Source organism: Scardinius erythrophthalmus, assembly GCF_964197995.2.
Source record: "Scardinius erythrophthalmus genome assembly, chromosome: 20".
Lineage (NCBI taxonomy): Eukaryota > Metazoa > Chordata > Actinopteri > Cypriniformes > Leuciscidae > Scardinius > Scardinius erythrophthalmus.
Genome location: NC_138240.1, coordinates 8,084,629 through 8,107,953, shown reverse-complemented (window position 1 = coordinate 8,107,953; position 23,325 = coordinate 8,084,629). Strand labels below are relative to the sequence as shown.

At 38.4% G+C, this 23,325-nt stretch overlaps 2 protein-coding genes across 7 annotated transcripts in view; both read left to right on the top strand.

Moving 5' to 3' along the window:
• The first annotated feature begins 268 nt into the window (after positions 1-268).
• sin3b (SIN3 transcription regulator family member B) lies at positions 269-16,573 on the top strand. The gene is made up of 19 exons (XM_081348357.1): positions 269-771; positions 2,212-2,318; positions 2,409-2,562; positions 3,942-4,280; positions 5,604-5,756; positions 6,427-6,549; positions 6,679-6,768; positions 6,877-6,995; positions 7,113-7,323; positions 8,100-8,216; positions 8,322-8,560; positions 9,517-9,700; positions 10,426-11,119; positions 12,670-12,839; positions 13,495-13,668; positions 13,829-13,921; positions 14,079-14,170; positions 14,768-14,966; positions 15,129-16,573. The coding sequence occupies exons 1-19, from the start codon at positions 661-663 to the stop codon at positions 15,360-15,362; spliced, it is 3,603 nt and encodes a 1,200-aa protein (XP_081204483.1). The 5' UTR covers positions 269-660; the 3' UTR covers positions 15,363-16,573.
• A 594-nt stretch (positions 16,574-17,167) lies between these two features.
• def6a (DEF6 guanine nucleotide exchange factor a) overlaps positions 17,168-23,325 on the top strand; it is a 12,710-nt gene continuing 6,552 nt past the window's right edge. For 2 of the 6 annotated variants that reach the window (XR_014028950.1, XM_081349100.1), the window contains exons 1-6: positions 17,425-17,575; positions 18,812-18,952; positions 19,221-19,400; positions 21,393-21,620; positions 22,873-23,019; positions 23,264-23,325. The exon at positions 23,264-23,325 is cut by the window's right edge and continues 47 nt beyond it. Coding sequence is in view for 5 of the 6 variants with exons in the window: in XM_081349100.1 (XP_081205226.1) it covers positions 17,480-17,575; positions 18,812-18,952; positions 19,221-19,400; positions 21,393-21,620; positions 22,873-23,019; positions 23,264-23,325 (854 nt within the window). In the remaining variant the exon portion in view is untranslated. Of the gene's footprint in view, positions 17,576-18,811; positions 18,953-19,220; positions 19,401-21,392; positions 21,621-22,872; positions 23,020-23,263 lie in introns of all 6 variants that reach the window. The other 4 variants (XM_081349097.1, XM_081349098.1, XM_081349096.1 and 1 more) reach the window with 3 other exon arrangements.

Genomic DNA, 23,325 nt, shown 5'->3' with positions numbered 1-23,325 from the left:
CAACTAAAGTTGTCACATTTAAGTTAATTAATTTCTGTAAGCAATATATTTTAACATGTTACATAGCCTGTAGTTGTATCAAAATTACTGATCAAAGCAATCGATCAGTCAAAAGCATTTTAAATCGATGCAAAGCAACTTTTTGCAACACTCGCCCGATGAACAAAAACGTGTGCAGAATCCCATTCATGCATGCGGCCGCTGAGATTCCGAGCGCTCCGCCCTCTTTCGGTTTGTGCGCATGCGCTTTTCAATTCTCCACAACTCCCTCCGTTTCCGGACGCTAGGATCGAGCGCACAGCTGCCGCCGAATTTAAAGAGACATACACAATTTGTTTAAAAAATACGACCATTGGAGGGGGGGAAAAAACATACATTGTTTATCGTTCTCTTCGTGGATATCGATGGGGACTCGTTATTGATTCTTCCGCTTGATGGTGTAGTTTTAGTAGGGATTGAGAGGTCTCGACACACTTGCGGGCTTGAGCTGGAAGTCTATACTGGAGTAACTGGGTGGCCGTCCGTAAAGTAGACTGGACTTGTGGGGGGAAGAGAGCTGGGTGGCCCCCAGTACCGAACTGATTTTTGCACGCCAGAACAACCTGCAAATACGGAGGGACGGTAAATCATCGTGGCTGTTGGTGGCGAAGGAAACGCACCATGGCGAAGATTCAGGCTCACAGCAGCACTGCGAAGCAAATCAACCAGATCCAAGACAAGGCCTATGTGGTTCAGAAGCAAGTCCAGCAGCAGCACTTTCAGAAACTAAAGGTAAAGAGCATTGCAGCTAGTGCATGTGTTTCCTTCTCTCTCACAACGCATTGTGTTGTATTAGGAAGTGCTGTGCTGTTCAAATGCATATGGGGCATATCAAAGCATTCACACTTGAGTGTGTGTGTGTGTGTGTGTGTGTGTGTAAATGGATTTGAAAATCTTACGCACTTATTTACACCATTTCAAGCTAGAAAAGTCGATTTATATTCATTTAACGCACCGATTCCTGTTCAAACCAATGCTAGTTTACCAGTCAAACAAGATGGAAGTAAATCTGCTGAATTAAAGTCTAATGTTTTCCCTTTACGCGGTCGTGTTTTCACCGCTGCTCTTTGTTAAAACCAAAACCGGTAGATTTTTACTGTGGATCCGCCAAAAAAAAACACGTTTCGCATGGTTTGTTTAAGATTAAGCCGGTTTATTTTAATATAATTGACGTAGATGAGAAATAGAAAGAAAGGGGGTTTGCTCAGCTAACACCTGCTTTTGTCATAAATGTGTCCGTTTTCGTTTTTAACCTGACCGTTGAAAGAAATCAGAAGTGTCTGTTAACCAAGCGATTAAGCGATTGTCTGTTAAAAATCAGTTTGAATGGCGTTTTGTTTGTTTTTGTTGTTAAATCGTAGCGGGGTTGTTGTGTGTTGTGACTAGCACTATTGCTAACGCAGCAAAGCTAAAAGAGTCAGTGAGCCTTTATTTTCCTCACTGAAAATGAATAAAATTACAAAGAGAAAATAAACCGGCTGCTTTTCTTTTAGACCGCTTGTTTTTGTGTCACTTTTTTGTATCATATTGGTTGTATGGGACATTGTAACTGTTATTTTTATCTTGAAGGTTTATTAAGGCGTGCTTTTTTTTCCTCATTGGGTTTTTTGTTCTTCTGAACAGAGAGATAGGAAAATCGAATAACTTGCGTTTTCTATGCGTGTAGTGGTTTTGTTTTGTATTGTATAATTCAAAGAAACTGTAGACAATCTATTACTTTAATATTATAAGCAAATGCAAAGTCATTCAATGGGATGGGGCTCCACATTCACTGGAAATGGACTTGATGACCCACATCTGTCCTTTCACGAGCCAAAAAAAAGGTACTAAAAGTACCATATACCGCCACAGTATTTTGCACCTTGGAAAAAAGTACTGTGGTAATGCCATGTTACTTTGATCTATACCATGGTAGTGAAATTCATGCATTTCTGTCTTTATATGCCACGAATACTATAGTGCTACAGTACTGTGTCAAAAATTTGCCAGTACTATGATACTTTTTTTTTGTTACTGATGTAAATGCATGTTATTACCATCCCACACCTTTATTGTACTATGTTAACACACTACATATCAGACTGTAAGCGTTCTGTTACTATGTTCATGCTCAATGTTTTTTATATTGTTTGAAAGCGTAATTATGGTAAACAAGGTTTATTCTTGTTGCAGGTGGAGGATGCCTTATCTTACTTGGACCAAGTCAAAATACGGTTTGGAAATGATCCGGGAATATACAATAAGTTTCTGGATATCATGAAAGAGTTTAAGTCTCAAAGGTATGTGAGTGTCTGTGGACTTTAAATGTGATCCAATGCACTAAAAAAATCATTAATGAATGATTGTATTTCTGATATCTCCATCCTCAGCATTGACACACCAGGCGTTATCAACAGAGTTTCTCAGCTCTTCCATGGACATCCTGACCTTGTCCTGGGTTTTAATGCCTTTTTACCTCCTGGCTATCGGATCGAAATTCCCAAGAATGGAATGGCATTTCTTCAGTCCCCGTTTCCCTCACAGGTAGAACTTGTGGTGCATCACAGTTTACTACTTGTTTGCATTGGTGTCTGTGATTTGTTCTTCATTTTCACCGCTTGTTTCCGTTCGTCAACTGTGAAAAGGTCAACACTGAATTCACAACAAATTTTACTTTTGTGTCATTTCTGAGTGAAACAAGGTATTTGGAGAAAGGCTATTTAGTTAGGGCAGGTATTTACTTTTCTTAATGAATTGGGAATTGATTGGATTGTAAAAAGTAAGCGTTCCATACTAGAATGCAAGATTGCTAATACAATGCCTAAATAGCTGTTTGGCCTTTTCAAATATCCCACAATGACTTGCTGGCAGAAAAGAAAAGAAGAGGCAGAACAAGTAATTACTTTTTAATGAGTGATTGCAAAGACAAATATTTGTATTTAATTTTATTAATGTGCACTGATGAATTGTGGAATGTGGAATACAGGAATGTGATTAATAGAGTAAATAGGGTTGATATTGATTTCATGTTGACTTTGGCCCCATTTCAAATGGGCCCCTCGCTGGCTTCTTTGAGTTCACACTTTGGTGATGTCATGCCACATAGACTGTCGGGGAGTAGCCCGCTGAATCGGTCACATTAGCTTTGTGTTTAAGAATAAATGGACAGTTTCTTCATGAACATTTGCAAGAGGTTTATTACAGCTCACATGTCATTTTGATTGTCATAGTCAACCGTTAGAGTTGTAATTGCATAATAATAATTTCTCCAATTTATGAAGCATTTTTATGGATATTTCCTCAGATTTTTAGCATGATGAATTCAGTTTGCGGATGAATTTAGTTCATACCTTTAAACTTTAACCAATTAAGTATAAAATAGTTTGATACCATGTTTTCTCAAATGCAACAGACAGCTTATATGTTTTTTTTTTTTTTTTTTAAGAAATTTATACTTTTATGTAGCAAGGATGCATTAAGTTGATCAAAACAGTTATGGAGTTACAAAATATTTCAATTTCTTTATGCTGTTCTTTTGAACATTCTATTCATCAAAGAATCGTGAAAAAACATTTCACGGTTTACTCACAAATATTAAGCACCACAACTGTTTTTGACATTAATAATTAAATGAGCAGCAAATCAGCATATTAGAATGATTTCTGAAGGATCATGTGACACTGAAGACTGGAGTGATGATGCTGAAAATTCAGCTTTGTAATACAATTTCACAATATTACTGTTTGTACTGTGTTTTTTATCAAATAAATGCATCCTTGGTGAGCATTAGAGAGAGACTTTTGAATGCTAGTTCACTTTTATGTTTTGTGTAAAAGTGATGTAATGAACCTATGTGGGATGTTGTCTTTCTTGGTATATTGAAGTAAGACTTTGGTTAAATGGTTCTTACTCTTTGCCCTCAGGTCTCTCCAGGACCAGGAAGGAGCACGGGCAGCCCTGTGGTTAGCGCCTCTTCGTCAGCATTGGCTGAGGCAGGGTCGGCTCAGAATGAAGCCGTGACCTCTCCTGAGAGCATCGCTTCATCATCTGGACCTCCTGAACAATCAAGCAGGTTGTCACTTCCTCTGCCCAGCCGAGACAGCCAATCACAGCCGGCCACCACGTCAGTGTCCCCTCCCACATCAGAGCCTAGTCCTGTGGAGTTTGACAGCGCCATCAGTTACGTCAATAAGATCAAAAACCGATTTTTGGACAACCCAGAAACCTACCGGTCCTTTTTGGAAATTCTACATACATACCAGGTGAGAGCAAACCACATTTTTGTTCTGTTTTTCTCTAGGTTTGACCGTACCAACAACCTTTTGTATTACCAGCACAGATTCTTAACCACTAGGCTACCACTGATATCACAGTGCTGGACTTTTGACTATCGACATAAGGTCTGGTCCACTATGTAGCATTTTTTGGCCAAGAACCGCTCATTAAAGGTGCTATCAGCCACATCTGGGAAAATGCTAGCTTTAGCCTGATAGCAGTAAAAGCGTACGCCCCACCATCCCTGCAAATCGATGTCCAAAGCCACGCCTCCTGAAAGCATGAACTCGCACAGCCAAGGAGACTGGAGACAACGTTACTGCAATACCAATATCATACGTCACTCACCGGTGAGAAAACTTTATAGTACAGTTAGAAACACTACAATACCAAACATAAACATATTCTTAAAAACAGAATTGGATGCCGCAAGTTTTCGGTTTGTTTAGCTAGCAAAACTTGTCAGTGTGTAATAATATTTCTGGCATGACAGGGTTTCCACGATGAGAGTCTGCTTGGCTCCGATGAAGATATATAGATCGTAGATCCTTTGCCAGTGCCACTTGTTGTCCGTTCAGAAGGAAAGTTAGGTTGTTGCCGCTTGCCTGCCATTCTCGCTCTGTCTGCACAGCGTACGTGAATGCGCGGATGACTCGTGTCTGCGTGAAACACACATTGACTGACAGGGAACACATGCTATAGGACCGTTCCGTCCAAACGCAACGATTGAACGAGCATTTTATGGTCCTACGCCTTCCACGGACAACATATATTTATAAAAATACATATAGACCGCTTAACAGAGTGATTGCTATCAGGATATGAGGAGACTTTTAACCAACATAACAAAAAACAATTCTGCAGAGAATCCAGTTTAAGACTGGAAATTCTTTGAACAACATGAAAAGCCACTATTTCTTTTTTCATTATGTGCATTTAGGTCAGCAAACAATGTCTGTATACTTTGGGATCTGAATATCTGTCAGTCTAAAAGTATGAAATCCTCATAATTTCAGACATTTAATCAGAAAACAAAGCATATGTAGGAATATTCAGTTCTTCTTGTGGGTATCTTCAGTTTCAGCAAGCCAATCACATTGGAGCTTGTGATTTTTGGCAAGTGTCTGCCGTTTTTCATTCAGTATGCATCAGACGGTCGATGAACAGACCGTGTGGGTGTGATGCCTTGTGGCTGAGACTAGGCTACCACCTACTAGCACTAAAGGAAATGGGCTCTTGGACTGTTTTCCTATCCATCCCGTAAACTTATCGATGTTCATTGATTTTGGGCATCCTGTGTCCATCTGCAGAAGGAGCAGCTGGAGGTGAAGGAGAGCAGAGGCCGTAGCACTGGAGGAATGACCGAAGATGAGGTTTTCTCTAAAGTGGCAAGCCTTTTCAAAGGTCAAGAGGATCTACTTGCGGAGTTTGGCCAGTTTTTGCCTGATGCAAAGAGATCTCTGGTTAGAAAATTACCCTTTGTGTACTTTTTAAAATGTGCCTTTTGTCTTTCACTTTCACTTTGTGGACACCACCATTTAAAAGTTTGGGATCAGTAAGACTTTTTTTTAAAGAAATTAATACTTTTATTATTTGTATTTAATTGATAGAAAAAACATTTATAATGTTACAAAGCATTTTTATTTCAAATAAATGCTTTTCTTTTGAACTTTGTATTATAGTTTACTTTCCACAAAAATATTATAAGCAGAACAATTGTTTTTAACATTGATGATAATCATAAGAAATGTGTTTTAACACCAAATCTGCATATCTGAATGATTTCTGATGGATCATGTGACACTGAAGAGTAACGATGCTGAAAATTCAGCTTTGCCATCAAAGGAATAAATTAATAATAAAATAAAATTTTTAAATATATTTAAAACAATCTCTGTAACTTTAATTTCCTATTATCACTATAAAGCTGCTTTGAAACAAACTATATTGTTAAAATCGCTATATAAATGAAGGTGACTTGACTTCACAGTACTACTGTTTTTTTTAAACAAATAAATGCAGCATTGGTGAGCAAAAGAGTCTTCCTTCAAAAACATTTTTCAAAAAACCTACTGATCCCAAACTTTTTATGGGTGATAAAGTGATTTTTATATGGACTGTCTCTGATTCCAGTTCACTGGAGGTTCTTTGACTGCCAAAGACCATTTGAAGAGAGCAGAGGAAGAGGAAATGAATAAACAAAGCAAGAAGAGACCTAGACCCATGCTGATGCCCCACATGACCCCGCTTCTGAAGGTCAGAGTTCATTCGTGCCAGTGCAAAGATGCTATATACCTCTGTTTCTGAAAGACTTGTAAAGTTTAAATATCTCCCAATATATGTGAGTTACTTATGCTTTAACAATTTATCTTTTCATCCATGTAGAAAAAAATGAAGTATTCATGTTCCAAGGACCCGTCTTTTGCTGCTGTAGGAAAACATGGAGTCCTGCGGGAATTCACGTTCTTTGACAAGGTGCGTTTCATAGACACAGTTGTTCTAAGCGGTAGCAAGCCAGCGTTTGCCTTAGGATTTTTTGCATAGTTTCAACCATTGAACAATTTAATTTATTTATCTTTTTAGGTTCGTCGCCTGCTCAAGAGTCAGGAGGTGTATGAGAATTTCTTACGCTGCATAGCCCTGTTCAATCAGGAAGTAGTTTCAGGGGCCGAACTCCTGCAGCTTGTGACTCCATTCTTGGGGTAAGACAGATTTAAATGAGGGCATGTTTATTAAATCCTATTTGTTTTCATATGTTGCATTTTGCAGCCCTGATATGACATTCATGAGTCTTATTCCACTGGTGTCTCATTCTGTAGGAAGTTTCCAGAACTGTACACCCAATTTAAGTCATTTTTGGGTGATAAAGAGCTGTCTCATGCCCTCTCGGGCCTCTCCGACCGCTATATGGAGGCTGGAGGCAGAGAAGTGGATTACGCCTCCTGTAAACGCCTGGGTTCCAGCTACAGAGCCCTGCCCAAGACCTACCAGCAGCCCAAATGCACTGGCCGAACTGCTATATGCAAAGAGGTACTGCACTTTCGCTGGATATAGATAAAATTATGATGTCATACAAGCATTGTAATAGTTGTACTATAATTATTACAATGGCAACAATAAAAAAAAATATATATATGTATGTATATATATATATGTATATATGTATGTATACATATATGTATATACATATATATGTATATACATATATATGTATATGTATATATATATGTATGTATATAAATGTGTGTGTATATAGTTTTCTTGCATAACTTGTTAATAATGTAGTTATTATGTGTGTGTATGTTTATTTAATATTGACTGTAACTTAAAAAAAAACTTTACTTGTTTAATACGTATTTCACCTCATACGTATGCTAATAATACAAGATAAATGCAAATCTGCCATGACAAAATCGTCATCCACGCAGCCGTCAGTTTTCCTGATTCACGGATGCTGGTACAAATCTGCCGAAATCCAAATCTCCATGAACCATTTGGAAACCGGGGTGTTTCAGCCCCCACACTGCACTTTTTTCAGATCAATTTGAATGGAAGCACTTATCTCAAATAGCTCTTTTTCCCGGGTGCCTGGAGGTGTCGTCGCTGAACGCTTGTTTGTAAACAGTAATTTTATAATAAGCTAGATATTCATGCCAAATCTGAAGTGGCTGGTGTTCCAGACATCTTTAAAGCAGCAATCAGATACTGCTACATCTATGGAGGCTATCACATCACATGATATCACAGTCATGGGGTCAGAAACCTGATGGTAGTACAAGCAGTTCAAGCTCATTGTTTTGTTTTAGGTGCTGAATGATACCTGGGTCTCATTCCCTTCCTGGTCTGAAGACTCTACTTTTGTGAGTTCCAAGAAAACACCATATGAAGAGCAACTTCATCGCTGTGAGGATGAGAGATTTGAGGTAAGATTATCTTTTTGAAAAACATCAGGAGGTTTAGGGTTTAAGTTGAGATGTATCTTGAATTTTCTGGGGTTTTTTTTTCTTTTTTCTTTTTTTACCTTGTAGCTGGATGTTGTGCTTGAGACTAATTTGGCAACGATAAGAGTTTTGGAAAGCGTGCAGAAGAAGCTATCACGCCTTTCGCCAGAGGATCAAGAGCGTTTCCGACTGGACGACTGCCTGGGTGGAACTTCTGAGGTCATACAGCGCCGTGCAGTCTATCGTATATATGGCGACAAGGCTCCAGAGATCATAGAGGGGTTGAAGAGGAGTCCAGCCACTGCAGTTCCTGTTGTACTTAAAAGGTTAACAAACAAATCTTATTTTTCTTTTTCTCTTTCCTTTGTAATTCTCTCTTGTTTCTCCCCTGCATCTCTCTCACTCTGCCTCTAAAAAAACCCTTAAAGGGATAGTTCACCCAAAAATGAAAATTGTCATTGATTACTCACTTTTATGTCGTTCCAAACCCATAAGACTATCGTTCATTTTTGGAACACAAACAATATTTTTAATGAAATCTGAGAGATTTCTGTACCTCTATTGAAATTATTTTCACCCAAAACTATGAAGTTTTAAAGACTATTTAAAAAATTGTTTTATAATAGATTACAAAAAGAATCTATATGTATTGAGCAGTTTAAGAAATCTTCTGAAGAGAGACAATCGCTTTATGAGATGAACAGATTTAATGCTGGCTTGCTTGAGCCACGAGATCCAATGAGATTCATCTTTTGAGTGTTAGGGCAGCATGTCTGTGGTTCTGCGAGAACCAATGAGGTTTGTTATTGCGTGTCAAGCATGTACGCCTGATCGTGTCTATTTAGAAGACTAGGATCAAACCACACCATTCATAAGGATTTATTTTGCAATCTCTTTATGAACATTTTGAACCATCAAGAGTTTTGGGTGAATAGACTTTCAATGGGGGAACAGAAATCTATCAGACTTCATTAAAAATATCTTTTTGTGTTCCGAAGATGAACTAAAGTCTTTTGGAATGACATGAGGGTGTGTAACTGATTTTCATTTTTGGGTGAACAAACCCTTTAATAACTACTAAAGCACCTCTACAGTTTCATTTGACAGCTAAATTACAGGGATAGATCATCTAAAATGAAAACCGTAGATGACGATTGTCATTTTTAGGTGCACTGCCCCTACTATTTTGCAGTCATTTGTCCTCATACATTTTTTATAATTCCTCCATCTAGCAGGAAAAAAAGCATTTTTGATGAAAAAGTTGGTGATTTTCTTGCCGCAGGTTGAAAGCTAAAGAGGAGGAGTGGAGGGAGGCCCAGCAGGGTTTCAACAAAATCTGGAGAGAGCAATACGAGAAGGCGTATCTGAAATCACTGGACCACCAGGGTGTCAACTTCAAACAGAACGACATGAAGGCCCTCCGATCCAAGAGTCTTCTCAATGAAATAGAGAGCATCTATGATGAGGTAAGTTTAGCAGCTCTTCTTTTTCTGCAGCTTTTTCCCATAACTATAATCCGTTCCTGAAAGAAACCTTTTTGAGTCTCGCACACTACATTATTTTGACTGCAGTAGTGGTAATGTAGGTCTATATCTTTTCAGAGACTAAAGTCACAATGGAAGTTAATAAAGAACTAAACCTGTGGGTGACTGACAACTGTTCAATGATGGTTAAAGTTCTGCTCATTGATTTAGTCACAGTGACGTTTGATTTGAAAGTCAAAAGCATAAATGCGTATATAACAAAGTTTGTTGTCATGTCATTATTCTGTAAAATACTGGGGGGGGTTTTCACCTTTTTCTTTTTATCCTTTCCACGCAATGTAAAAAAGACAGCAGACATTTCACTTCTCATCCCTATTAGCATCCCTCATTTTGATAATGTTCCTTAGGTAGGGAAACACAATAGACTGGATACCTAATTTTCTTTATTACCTTATTTGGCAAAAAATCTTTTGAATTTATTTGTCAATGTTTTACACTTCAATGATAAATGACAAAAAAGCAGCAGAGCCACATATCAATATTATTTAACACATTAAATATTATCTTCAATATTTTAATTCTGCATTCCTGTTTAATAAGAAGTGAGTACAGCATCTGAAATCTCATATTAGGTCACTTGCTACAAAAGTCGTGTGTGTGTCATGCAGATAACAACTTGTTACTAGCCCTTTTGTTCCCTTCCACAGCGGCAGGAGCAGAGCACAGAAGAGGGCGGCGTTGGCCAGCAAGGTCGTGACGGCTCGGGCACAGGTTTGACCAGCGAGCCCCACATGATCTTCACTCATGAAGACAAACAGATCCTGGAGGACGCCGCATCCCTCATCATCTACCACGTCAAGCGGCAGCCCACCATCCACAAGGATGACAAGGACCACATCAAGCGCATCATCCAGCACTTCGTTCCTGACCTCTTTTTTGCCCGTCGTGGAGAGCTTAGCGAGACTGAGGAGTTTACGGACGAGGAGGCAGAAGGTGAGGATGGCGCCGCCGCAGGAGGCGGAGTCTCAGCGTCAGGAGGCCAACAACAGTTGAACGGCGATTCCAGACGAAGACGATGCACTTCCCCTCAGAGCATGGACACCTCTATGGTTTCCCACAGCATGAATCCAGAAGGAGAGGTGGTGGATCTGCGAGACCCAGAAGCTGAGCACCAGAAGGAGCTGGATGGAGTCTACAACCTGTTCTTCGTCAATAATAACTGGTACTTCTTCCTGAGGCTGCACCAGACCCTCTGCTCACGGCTGCTGAAGGTTTACAGGCAAGCCGAGAGACAGTTACTGGAACACAGGGCGGAGCAGAATCGGGAACGGCTGCTCATGGGAGAGGGGCGCAGAGAAAAGGCTAATGACCTGGCCATGGAGCTGCGTCTAAAACAGCCAAGTGAGTAGATTTCCTGAATGATGCACATTAGGGCTGCACAATATATCAAAATATCGCGAATGTAAATATCACAATGGCTTGCGATAACTGAATGGTTTTAATATTTCAAAAAGTTAGGTAAATGTCAATTTTAGGTTGACTGATAGCAGAGAATAAGACACATGACTGTTACATACGTGTGATATGCATAAGTTGAGCACAATAACCTGCGGAAAAGAACTCCCACTCACCTTTCAGACAACGCCTTTCAGAATTCAGTTGTCTTCCGCAGCTTTTATGGCCAAATACACACAAAATTATGTCAAAATGGCTGCTTGGTGAGTGTTCACTTAAACAGTAAGTAGTGTCTTAAGTGAACGTAAACGGTTGAGAAAGAAAACGTGTGTTACAGTATGTTGGATCCATGCATTAGCTCTTAAAGTGACAGCAGCCTAATGTACCTGCTGCCATCTGTGTTATTAAAGGAGAACTCCGGTCAATTTTAACATTGAGCTCATTTTTTTGTACATTTGGAGTGCTGTCAATACAGAGAACAACGACAAAAATCGGTGTTGCCTACACCGAGTTATTCTATTTTTAAAATTTGCACCCTGTTGACTTCAATAGGGCAAGTACTAAACCTGCTTTTAGCCTCTTAACATCCTTGATGTGTCATTACAAGTGCACAGAAAATGTGAGTGATGCCTTCAGAGTGAACACGAGTGAATCTGACTGCAGTAGATGTGAAAGATATGTATAAAAATGATGTTATTTAAGCCAGCGCAAATACCTGTATTTTACATCCTGATTGCCGAGTTTACGTGCATAGGTTTAGTACCTATGATCAAGCGCGTGAACTCGGCAATCGACTACTTTGGACTTCACCCGAAAACAGGATGTAAATACAGGTATTTGCGCTGGCTTAAATAACATCATTTTTATACATATCTTTCACATCTACTGCAGTCAGATTCACTCGTGTTCACTCTGAAGGCATCACTCACATTTTCTGTGCACTCGTAATGACACATCAAGGATGTTAAGAGGCTAAAAGCAGGTTTAGTACTTGCCCCATTGAAGTCAACAGGGTGCAAATTTTAAAAATAGAATAACTCGGTGTAGGCAACACCGATTTTTGTCGTTGTTCTCTGTATTGACAGCACTCCAAATGTACAATAAAATGAGCTCAATGTTAAAATTGACCGGAGTTCTCCTTTAATTTTAATAAAAAACAAAGAAGAAATTGCTCACTGCTGAATAACTTGTATAGCTTTAATAAGAATCAGTGTTTGTTTATTTAATTCATACAGTGAAGACAAAAGTTTTATTTTGACATTTTATTATTCAATATCTGTTTTGTACATGATATCGTATATTGCATTAGTTATGCATATCACTTTTCTTCAGTATTGTGCAGCCCTAATGCACTTCCATTGCACTTGCATTGTGGCAGCAAGTTTTGTATGAAAAGCAAGTAACACTCAAATTCGCTTTGCGATAGTTAAGTCTAGTTTTAGAACCAAATTAACATTCTTGCATTCAATGTTTACACGTAATGTCTGTTAAATTAGGTGAGGTGGAGTTAGAGGAATATTACCCAGCATTCTTAGACATGGTACGCAGTCTACTGGATGGAAACCTGGAGTCCACGCAGTACGAGGACACCCTGAGAGAGATGTTCACCATCCACGCTTACATCGGCTTCACCGTTGACAAGCTCATTCAGAACATCGTAAGACAGGTGAGTCAGAGAGTTGGATTGCACAAAGCTACGTTTTTGGGGGTAATTTGTATACTTTCAAAGAGGCCATAATATGTGCATTTGTGTTTTTCCCCTTCAAGTTCAATTATAACGTTAGTCAAGGTTTATTGCACCAAAGTAAATTACTCTTGTAATTTACAACTCTTTTTCCTAATGGCTGGTTTTGCTTTTTATAAATGATGTTGGTTCTTGGTTCTGGTTCATATTAAGTACAAAAAAAAAGGGTAACACTTTACAATAATTTTACATTGTTAACATGTACTAAATGCATATTAATTAATGTTAACAAATGAGACCTTATTGTGAAATGTTACCAAAAAGAGTAATGCACATATATTGGGAGCTGAAAGCTGAAATTAAGAAAAGTGTCATAAATTAATATGCAAGGAAAGAAAAATTTGTATGACTTGTAAGTGACATGCTGTCCATTTTTGTGAAGTTTATGGGTGCAGATTTTTTTTTTTTTTTTTTTGTGGGAGGTCATATGGGTGATTTTCAGTTTTATTTCAATGAATTGTTTAGCCCTATTATAGAATCATAAGAGTAACACTCTGAGTCTCTGTATTCCCGCAAATACACCAAAGAGCCTTTACTGTGATCGGGGTGTTAACGTGCTCTTCTCTCTGATTGGCAGCTTCAACACCTGGTCAGTGATGAGGTGTGTCTGCAAGTCACTGAGCTGTACCTGTCCGAGAGGAAGAGGGGGGCCGCCGGTGGGAATCTCTCGTCCCAGTGTGTCCGTGCCGCTTGGGAGGCCAGTTACCAATGGAAGGCAGAGAGAGTCATGGCTGAAGAGAACTGCTTCAAGGTGCTTGACCTAATGCTGTGCCTATATATGACCAGCATTTGTATGGATATCTAATTTAAGATGTGATATTCACCTCCAAAGTTGCATTAATCTTATGAATTGTCATGCATGTTTTGTAATTACTTTCAGTTTGTAATTTCTTGACTCTTTCTCTTGTCAGGTCATGTTCATTCAAAACAAAGGTCAGGTAACCTTAACGATTGAGCTGCTGGACACGGAGGAGGCCCAGGGTGATGACCCGCTGGATGTTCAGGTACCTACCTGATTTTTACAACAGAAAATAGTTTGTGGTTGTTTTTTTTTTTCTTAGAAGCTTTAAATGTAATGGGGTAATCTGGTTCGGTGAGCCCGGAGTGTAGTGTTGTTTTCCAGTGCATTATTATTAACTGTCTTTTATGGTGTTGTTTCAGAGCCTGTCTAATTACATGGAGCAGTATATAGGGACAGAGTCTGTGTGCTCTCAGGCAGAAGGCTACTACTTCAAGCCTGTGTTTCTACCCAGGTAAAAAACATTTATGCACATGTTTAACCTGCTCTCTTTATGCCTATTCTTTCCCTTTTGTAGCCAGATAGTTAATAGTCAGTTTCTTATTTTAAAGGTGCAATGATTTTATTTTATTTGGCCCAGATCATGGTGTAGACAAGCCCAATACCACTTGGTTTCTTTAATAAATTCCCCTAATATTATCAGACACTGTTTCTGTAATAAATGAATCAAGGTCTCAGTGTGAAGTCCTAGACAGTGAAAGCTTGTTTCCGCCGCAGAATAGAAGAAATTAAAATATTCATCTCGCAATTCTTGTCTTTTTTTCTCCGAATTGCAAGTTTCATATCTCACAATTCTAACTTTACATCTTGCAGTTGCGTGTTATAAAGTCAGAATTGCCAGATATAAACTCGCAACTGTGAGAAAAAAAAGTCAGAATTGTGAGAAGTTGCAATTACCTTTTTTAATTTGTGGTGGAAACAAGCTTTCATTACTAGACCGCTGTTACATAACTCTAACAAACCAAAAATTGGCTTGTGTACATTTAATTTGGTCTGGCCTGTTGAAAGGAGACTGACGTTTGTTGGGCTCCTCTGTGCGTTTCCCCTTTAGGAATCTGAGGCATTTCCGCGGCTGGCAGCTCAAGCAGGTGGAAGCCATGCGCTGCCGGAGAGAGTGGCATCGGAAGATGGGTGTGGAGACAGCCGGGAACCTGGACTGCCGTTTCAAACTCAACACGCACAAGATGGTGTTTGTGATGAACTCGGAAGACTACATGTACCGCCGAGGAGCCCTGGTGAAGGCCCGGAGAGTATGTTGATCAAATGAAATTGCTAATACAACACATGACCTTTTCTATAGTCAATATACGTTTTTCATTCTAGTCTTTCAGCACCTAAAAGTATGAACTGTTTCTGACTCCAAACTTTTGAGCTGTGGTGTATTTATTATTCATTGTGTCCCGTCTCTCTAGTCCCAGCACAGAGTAGCACGGGCTCAACACGAGCGCTTTGAACAGTGGCACCGGGGCTGGTTGAGCGATAACGTGTCCCCCGCCGCCGAGCGGAGCGTGCAGGACTGGCTCATGGGAGAAGAAGATGAGGACATGATCCCCTGCAAGACCGCCTGCGTGTCGGTGCAGGTCAAAGGCTTACATGTCAACAGGTACCAGGTGCACTACAACAGCAAGGCCCCCGCCTCACCGTAACAACCTCAAGCCTTGGGATGGATTTTTGTGATCTCGTTCTCTCTGTCTCTTTCTCGCTCACTCATTCTCACGGCCGAGATTAAACGCGCTCGGCCGAATCACGCCGAACAGACAGGAGTGGTTTAAGGACGACAAACAGCTGCTCAAAGGAGGGAATGCCTCATTGAAAAGCATCACATCTCAACACTAGTCCATCATGATCAATGCCGTTACCAGACGTTTCAGAAATGTGAATGTCAAAAACTTTTCTTTTCCTTTTTTAAGAAAGTCCATTGTAGTTTTTAGCTCCTGAAACCAGAGTTTTGTTTTGTTTATACTGAAGTATTGAGAGACTAGGTTTAAAGTATGTCTACAACATCTGTATGTCTTTTTTTGTACAGTACAGTCGACTCAAGAGCTTGAGCAATTGCATATATACAGCAGAAAGATTATTCTGTGTGCATTTTCTTGGCTATGAATGATGACCTGGAAGAATTATGTTTCTCTGGCGCGCACTGGCATCTTATCCGTAACGTCCTCGTTTTAGTTCTCTGTTTTGTGTTCTTTGTTATCATCGTCTCTTATAACTGAACAGAGAATTGCCAGTGTTGCCCGTCAATCGCTGCTCATGATTTATAGTCGATTTTGTTACACATCCAGATCATGTATCATATCAATCTCGCCAAATCCTTGCTTTTGTTTGGTGTAATTTTTACATATTAAAACAGAAAAATGACAAAATATCAGTGTTTTGAAAAAAAAAAGAATGTATAACATTTATCCTGTATCAGTTATCACGAAATAAACAACCTAGTTGTGCAGTTCTTAAAGAACGGGTTATGATTCTTGCCTTTGCATCAGTAAACTGTACATTTGGTATAGAATGTCACATTATCCAATCTTATGTTTTTGTTTTTTTTTGGGGTGTTACTTTTTAATAGTAATCTATCTATAGATTCTATGGTGGTAAAACCAGTTTTTTTTATGTTCGTTGTGTTTTGACAGGGAGAAGATTTGTGAAATATCAACCAAAGTTGAACAAAGTGTCTGGGTCATATTTCACTTCATTGTGACATTATTTTCCTGATATTAATTAACGACATGAACTTACTCTATAATTAGGGTTAGGGTTTAGTTGCTTGAAATGATGCATAATTTACTGTGATTACTATAGTAAGTACATGTAAGATATGTAACAAAGACACTGTAAAATAAAGTGTTACCATCATTTTAATATGTATATGATTAAAATAATTTAGATTCTTTTTAAAAATAAAGAAAAACAATATAAATAAAATATGGTACAACAAATACTAGCACGATGCATACATTTAATGATGCAGGAATTTATTTTTTATTTTTAAGGAATTGTGGGTGAAAATGCTTAACTTGAAAATGTCACAATGCTAGATAGTTCTCAGCAAGCTTTATTTTATTTTGTTTTTCTGTTGATTTTGGGGTGAAATATCTTGACTGGGTTCATTTTTTTCACCCAGAAAGTGTGTATATATATATACATTTATATATATTTTATTATATATATAATTGAATAATAATAATAATATTAAAAAGTTTCCGATTTAGGGTTTGTAGAGCTCAAAAGTTGCAAGATAGCAGCTTTCATTTAGGGCTTAATCAAGTTCCCTTGATCAGAACCCTTTCGCTTTTCAAGAGTGAACATTATTTTTGTCTTCTCTTTCTTTCATTGTTCCTCTTTTTCTCCAATAACGAATTTTAAGTGTGAGTTACTTGGCATCATAGGGCCAAATGAGTGCTTCTGCTTTCAGAGCTTATAAATAGACCAGATGAACTGTAGATTTACTTAGAAAAGGGATTTGGCTCTTTGTTAGTTACAAGATCTAAAGTGAGTTTGACTTGACCCAAAGCAAGTGTCATTTATGTATGAGAAAGTACTTTTTTATACTGTGTTTTTTGTTGTGATGACTTCTATTCTGTTCAAATCAAAACATTTGCTGAACTTTATTCCTTTTTGATTGAGTTTTGGCCCAGCAGGGGGTGTCATTTGCCAGTTGGAGGATGCACACTTGTGCGGTGGGTGTGGGTGGCCTTGAACGACAGAGCAAGAAAAGGAGAAGGCAGTGAAAAAAGGAAAAACGGAGAGTAAAATTGGTGCAGTCATGGACTTGCGCTCAGAACTGCTCAAGTCCATTTGGTACGCTTTCACCGCTCTAGATGTGGAGAAGAGTGGAAAGGTGTCCAAGTCACAACTAAAGGTGAGCTGCAAATTCATTAATGAACTATGATGAAACTTTAGGATGCTGAAAAAATGGGGTTCCATATGGCTCTCAGACCTCAAGGTCTTAAAAATGTATTCCTTGATCCAATAGAGAGAAAAAGGATCAATGAATTACATGAAGTTATTCTTTTTCCTTCCTATGTAATTCTTTAAAAATGCCATACACTTGCTTTAACTGCTTGCGATGTGTTTCCTGTGTGAGCAAATCATCATCTGCCACATGGTGAACTTGCTGAATATCTGGGTCACAGGTTTTAATTTTCAAATGCCCATTTATAAAAGCAGCCTACCTTAGATCTGTACATTCATAGATTTAAATACATTATTTTTATGGAAATGCAAAATGATCTATTTTCTTTTTCTCATGCGTTTTAAAAAGCAAATTATGCCTGATCTCATAGGGCTTGAGGTTTCTGAGATCCACTGGTGCTTTCTTGTTTAGTTTTGCAAAATTGTGTATTCATCAAGCTAATTATACTGCAGGACACCTTGTTATGTTTGTACAGACGCTGGCTTTGCATGGATGCACGGATTGTTGCTTATGTTTAGTCCCATGATTAGGTTTAGTCCAATCCATATCTCTCAAGATGACCAGCTGTAATGGGGCATCTCTGACCATGGGGCATTGTGGGTCTGAAGCGGTAAATGGGCTCAAACTGATCAACTTTAAATCTTCAGCTTTGAGAACGGTGGCCACCGGATGTGTGCTGTGAGAGCAGACTCTGTTTGATGTACTAATCTCTAGTCCACACTGTTAGCTCTGTCATTTTCAAAGAAACATTTAGAGAAGTTCCTAAGCAAAGTTAGAGAAGTAATGCAATGTTGCCCTGCTGTTGCTGGAAGGGGTTTAATGATGCTTTGTTTGGAATCTAACAGCAAATAATTAGTCAGAATCTTGCCTGTTAAAAGCATTAGTGAGTAAAAAAATAAGACGTGTTATGATACCAGTATCATAAATTCAGTCAAACCTCTGAGAGCAGAGAATGCTAAAATGAATATGGATAAATACTTCTACCTGTGGTCTGCCTCATTTCAGGACAAGTTGATTTTCAGTTGTACAAAAGTGGGGTCAAAGAGTGTGAGAATGCATGTCTTTTGCATTCTTTTCTAATTTTGCAATTACGAAAGGCTGAATGCATCTAAAAGCATCAATGAAATCAATGTGTATTTATGACCATTGGTGAACGTTAAGATGTGTGCTGTTGCTCTGCAGGTCTTGTCTCATAATCTTTACACAGTTCTGGGGATCCCGCACGATCCGGCGGCTCTCGAGGAGCACTTCAGAGACGATGATGACGGTCCCGTGTCCAGTCAGGGATACATGCCCTACCTCAATAAATACATCCTGGACAAGGTACACATCCTTGCTATACATTCTCATACACTGTAGTAGCCATTTTGTTTTGAGACCCAGGCTTTCTGTGCAAGACAATATGTTTGTGCATTTCTATGAAGGTATATTCCTCCAGCACTCAGAATCAGTGCATTTTTTTTAAATATGTTGTGCTAGCCGATATGGCAATCATCATAAACTCAGCCTGACATCAATGATTTATCATTAACATTCTTGCATTTCTTGATGCTATAGTTTCTGACTTGAGAGTTTGCCTCCTCTCTGTAAGGTGGTGGAAGGAACATTTATCAAAGAAAATGTGGATGAGCTCTGCTGGACTCTTACTGCCAAGAAGAACTATAGACCTGAGGGAAAGAGCATTTTACCTGGAAAAGACGCCTTCCGGCTCTGGTGTCTGTTCATATTTCTCTCTGAGGACAGATATCCACTGGTCATAATCCCTGATGAGGTGAGATTCATGTTTACAGTACTTAATGCGTCCCAGTACCTAAAATAAACATCTTATTTGTCATTTAGATCAATTTTCAGAGGCCTTAAATAATCCCATCAGTACACAGTTTTTCTATGCAGTACTAGATGTTTAAAGGCTGTTAAATAGTGGCACCAAATATTATTGGGCACACTTAATGTCATGAATCTGAAATCAAAATGGACAGTTCTTGTCTTTTTATGAAATATGCTTTATTTATTATAAACGATGTGTCCGTGCACATCATTTGCACAACAGTGATTTCTTTTCTCTTCTCTGATGATGTGTTTACTGGTTTGAGGGCGGGACAACCTGTCACTCACATGAGATCGACCAATAGCAAAACCCTAACCATTCAATCAATTCCAGATGAACAAAATCAAGTCCCGCCCTCCATTTTCTAGTTTGAGAAGCCATTTCACTTGGATATACGTCACAATAGAGAAGAAAAGACTATCGCAACTTCCGTTCAAAAATGTATTCAAATGATAAAACAACAAATATACTGTTCAAAATTAAGACATATTTTCGACACTTTCTGGTTGTCGGACATTATTGGATCTTGTTAATAGTTAATGTGTTGAAGTTCACCTGTGGTTAGTCTAAGAAAGACTTCATATGGACCAATTGGTTAAAGGGGTGGTTGATTATGATTTCACTTTTTTAACATTAAGTAGTGTGTAATGTTGCTGTTTGAGCATAAACAACATCTGCAAAGTCACGACGCTCGAAGTTCAAAGCAAAGGGAGATATATTCTTTTAAGAGATTGCTTTTTAAGGACTACAACAAACGGCTGGTAGGGACTACACGACATTCCCCCCGGGTTAGTGACATCACACAAGCTGTTGTAGCTCCGCCCCCTGTGCCGGGAGCAGCAGCTCATTTGCATTTAAAGCAACAGACACAAAACGGTGTGTTTTTGCTCACCTTCAAAAAGGGACAATTTTAACATGCTATATAAAATAATGTGTGGGGTATTTTGAGCTAAAACTTCACATACATACTGTGGGGACATCAGATAATTATCTTACATCTTGTGAAAAGGGCCCCTTTAACAGTGCAAAAATGCCTCAGAAATGTGAACCTAGTTCTGAGAAAAGCTGTAACATAATTGCCTTGCAGATTCCTCTTAGTTTAACATTTAACATCTAATGCAATGACATTCAAGTGTTACTTACAAATACACCTAAAAATACTTTTAGGGCTACTATATTTCTCCTATTAAAAGTAGAATATGTTTTGTACTGTTGTCTGTCTCTTGACTCTGAGAACTTTCTTAGAACTTGAGTGTAAATCAAATCAGACGCCTGTAAACCTGCTGCTAACCACAGGACCACCATTTACTATAAGCTATTTTGAGTTTTTCCACTTCATCCGAAACTGGTAATCGTCAAAACCCCTGCAGGTTTTTCGGTTTCTGATAATCATACTGCCAAATCTGCTTGTAGAACCAAATGTCATGTTCATCTTTATTTTGTTTGCTTTTCATTGTGAACGGTATAACACTGCCAGTACATGCATATATGCTTTAAATAGCTTTTGTCAGGAAACAAGGGTGATGTTGGTGTCAGTGGGAAGATGTCAGAGATGCTGTAGCCTATTTACATGGTGACTTTTTCTCTTTTATGTGTTTGTGCTGAATGTGTGTGTTTTCCCACCGCCCTTGTGCTGTTTCTTTTCTTGCAGCTTGATTGATTTCCTGTGCCCCGTTTTGCAACTGTTGGTAAAATCATAATGTAACTTGTGACAGTTTCATAGAAGAGAAGTAAGACAGAATGGAGTAAAGACATATCTTGGTGCTTCGTAGCTACAATACAATTGTAATATTTTCAGTATTAAAACAAACAAGTGTTTGCATTGTGCCTGTTTGAATGCGGCCTTTTTAGATTGGTTGGTAAATGCACAACTGCAGCATCAGATAGCTGATCTTATCTTCACAAAATAATTTGTTTTAATTTTATTTTTCACAGGTTGAATATTTACTCAAGAAGATATGCATGGCCATGAGTGTTGAGCTGAACCTTGTTGAACTCGAGGACTTCATTTCCCAGGATTCTGTTCAGCAGAATGGCTTCTCTGTATGGGCCTTTCTGGAGATGATGAATTCTGGGAAACTAACGAGGGGCATTGTCAAGGAAACCATCAGCATGGCAATAGAGGAGGTGTACCGGGAAATAGTCGGTGATGTGCTGAAAGAGGTATTAGCATTATCTTTTTATATTAGTCTTATTTAATAATCTTTTCTTTTTGTTTGTGACTTTGTTCCCCATAAAACGTGAAAACCCAACGTGTGTATGAAAGAAGTATGTTTATGACTAGAAAGTTAAAAAGAACAGCATTTATTTGTAAAATATATTTTTTTGCAACCATGTTAGTCTTTACTGTGAATTTTCTTTTTTATCAGTCAAATGCATCCTTGTATTAAGTATTACTGTCTTTAAAAAAAGTGTGTGTGTGTAATAATATAAATCTGGATATATAGTTATGTCTGAATATATTACTGTAAATCCTGAATATATAGCTATTAGTCTGAATATATAGTTACAAATCTAAATATATGAATCTGAATATATAGTTACATGTCTGAATATATTAATGTAAATACTGAATATATAGTTATAATAAGTCAGAATATATAGTTATAACTCTGAATAAATGTAAATACTGAATATATGGTTGTCAGTCAGAATCTATATTTTTAATCCTGAATATATAAATGCATATATTAGGGCCTGAATTTTAGTGCAGGATTGTGGGCACCTAATTTTAATCATTCCTACAAGTTCCATGCTTGAAATGTGCTAAATTCCTGCTAACAATAATTAGCATGCAGGTTGAATGAGTAAACTAATTCATCCAGATGAACAGAGCGAATCAGTCATTTTAAATCCTGCTGTCAGACTGTAATTTCACAAGCAACGCAAGCCAATCAGTGCAACTTCCCTCTCTCTTGGAGTTCAGTGTTCATGTGTAATGAGCTGAATGTAAATGTATTTGGATTATTAACTGGTATTGTGACTTTATCTCACAATTCTGATTCTGTTTCTCACAAATGCGAGTTTATATCTCACAAATAAGCAAATAAGCACAAAGAATTTAGCACATTATAATTATGTAACTTATGGGAAACCTGTGCTAAAATTCTGGCCCTAAACAATATATGCATTTATATATTTAGGATTTATAAAAATATATTCTGACTTATAACTATATATTCAGGATTTACATGAATATATTCAGATTTCTATTTATATATTCAGATTTGTAATTTAATTATTTTCTATTTGGCCCCCCACGCGTGTGTGTGTGCGTGTGTGTGTGTGTGTGTGTGTGTGTGTGTGTGTGTGTGTGTGTGTGTGTGTGTGTGTGTGTGTGTGTGTGTATTCTAATATGTCATATAGGTGTGTGAGATACTGAGATTCATAAAAGTGCTGTGCTTTCTGACACTAGGGATATCTCTGGAAAAAAGGTCAGTTGAGGAGAAACTGGACCGAGCGTTGGTTCACCCTGAAACCCAGCACTTTAATTTACTTCACCAGCGAGGACCGCAAAGATCGCAAGGGCAACATTCAGCTAGACGGAAACTGCTGTGTAGAGGTACGGTACGGGTGGCTGTGGTTAGCATGTGTTTGTTATTAGAAATGAACATCATCGTGCCACCTCCTATGAACGCATAAGAGACTCTAGAAAGGAACTTGTCAGCATAATTAGTTGGTTATTGACATTGTGGGTAGTAGGCTATGTTTCCCCTCTCTGGCCTTTAACACACAATTCAAAGTGAACGTTTCCTTCTGTGATGGTCACAGCCGTGTGTGTAATGCTTCTCTGCTGTGTTTTTAAGGTTCTTCCTGACAGAGATGGGAAGAGGTGCATGTTCTGTCTGAAGACGCTCACCAAGACCTA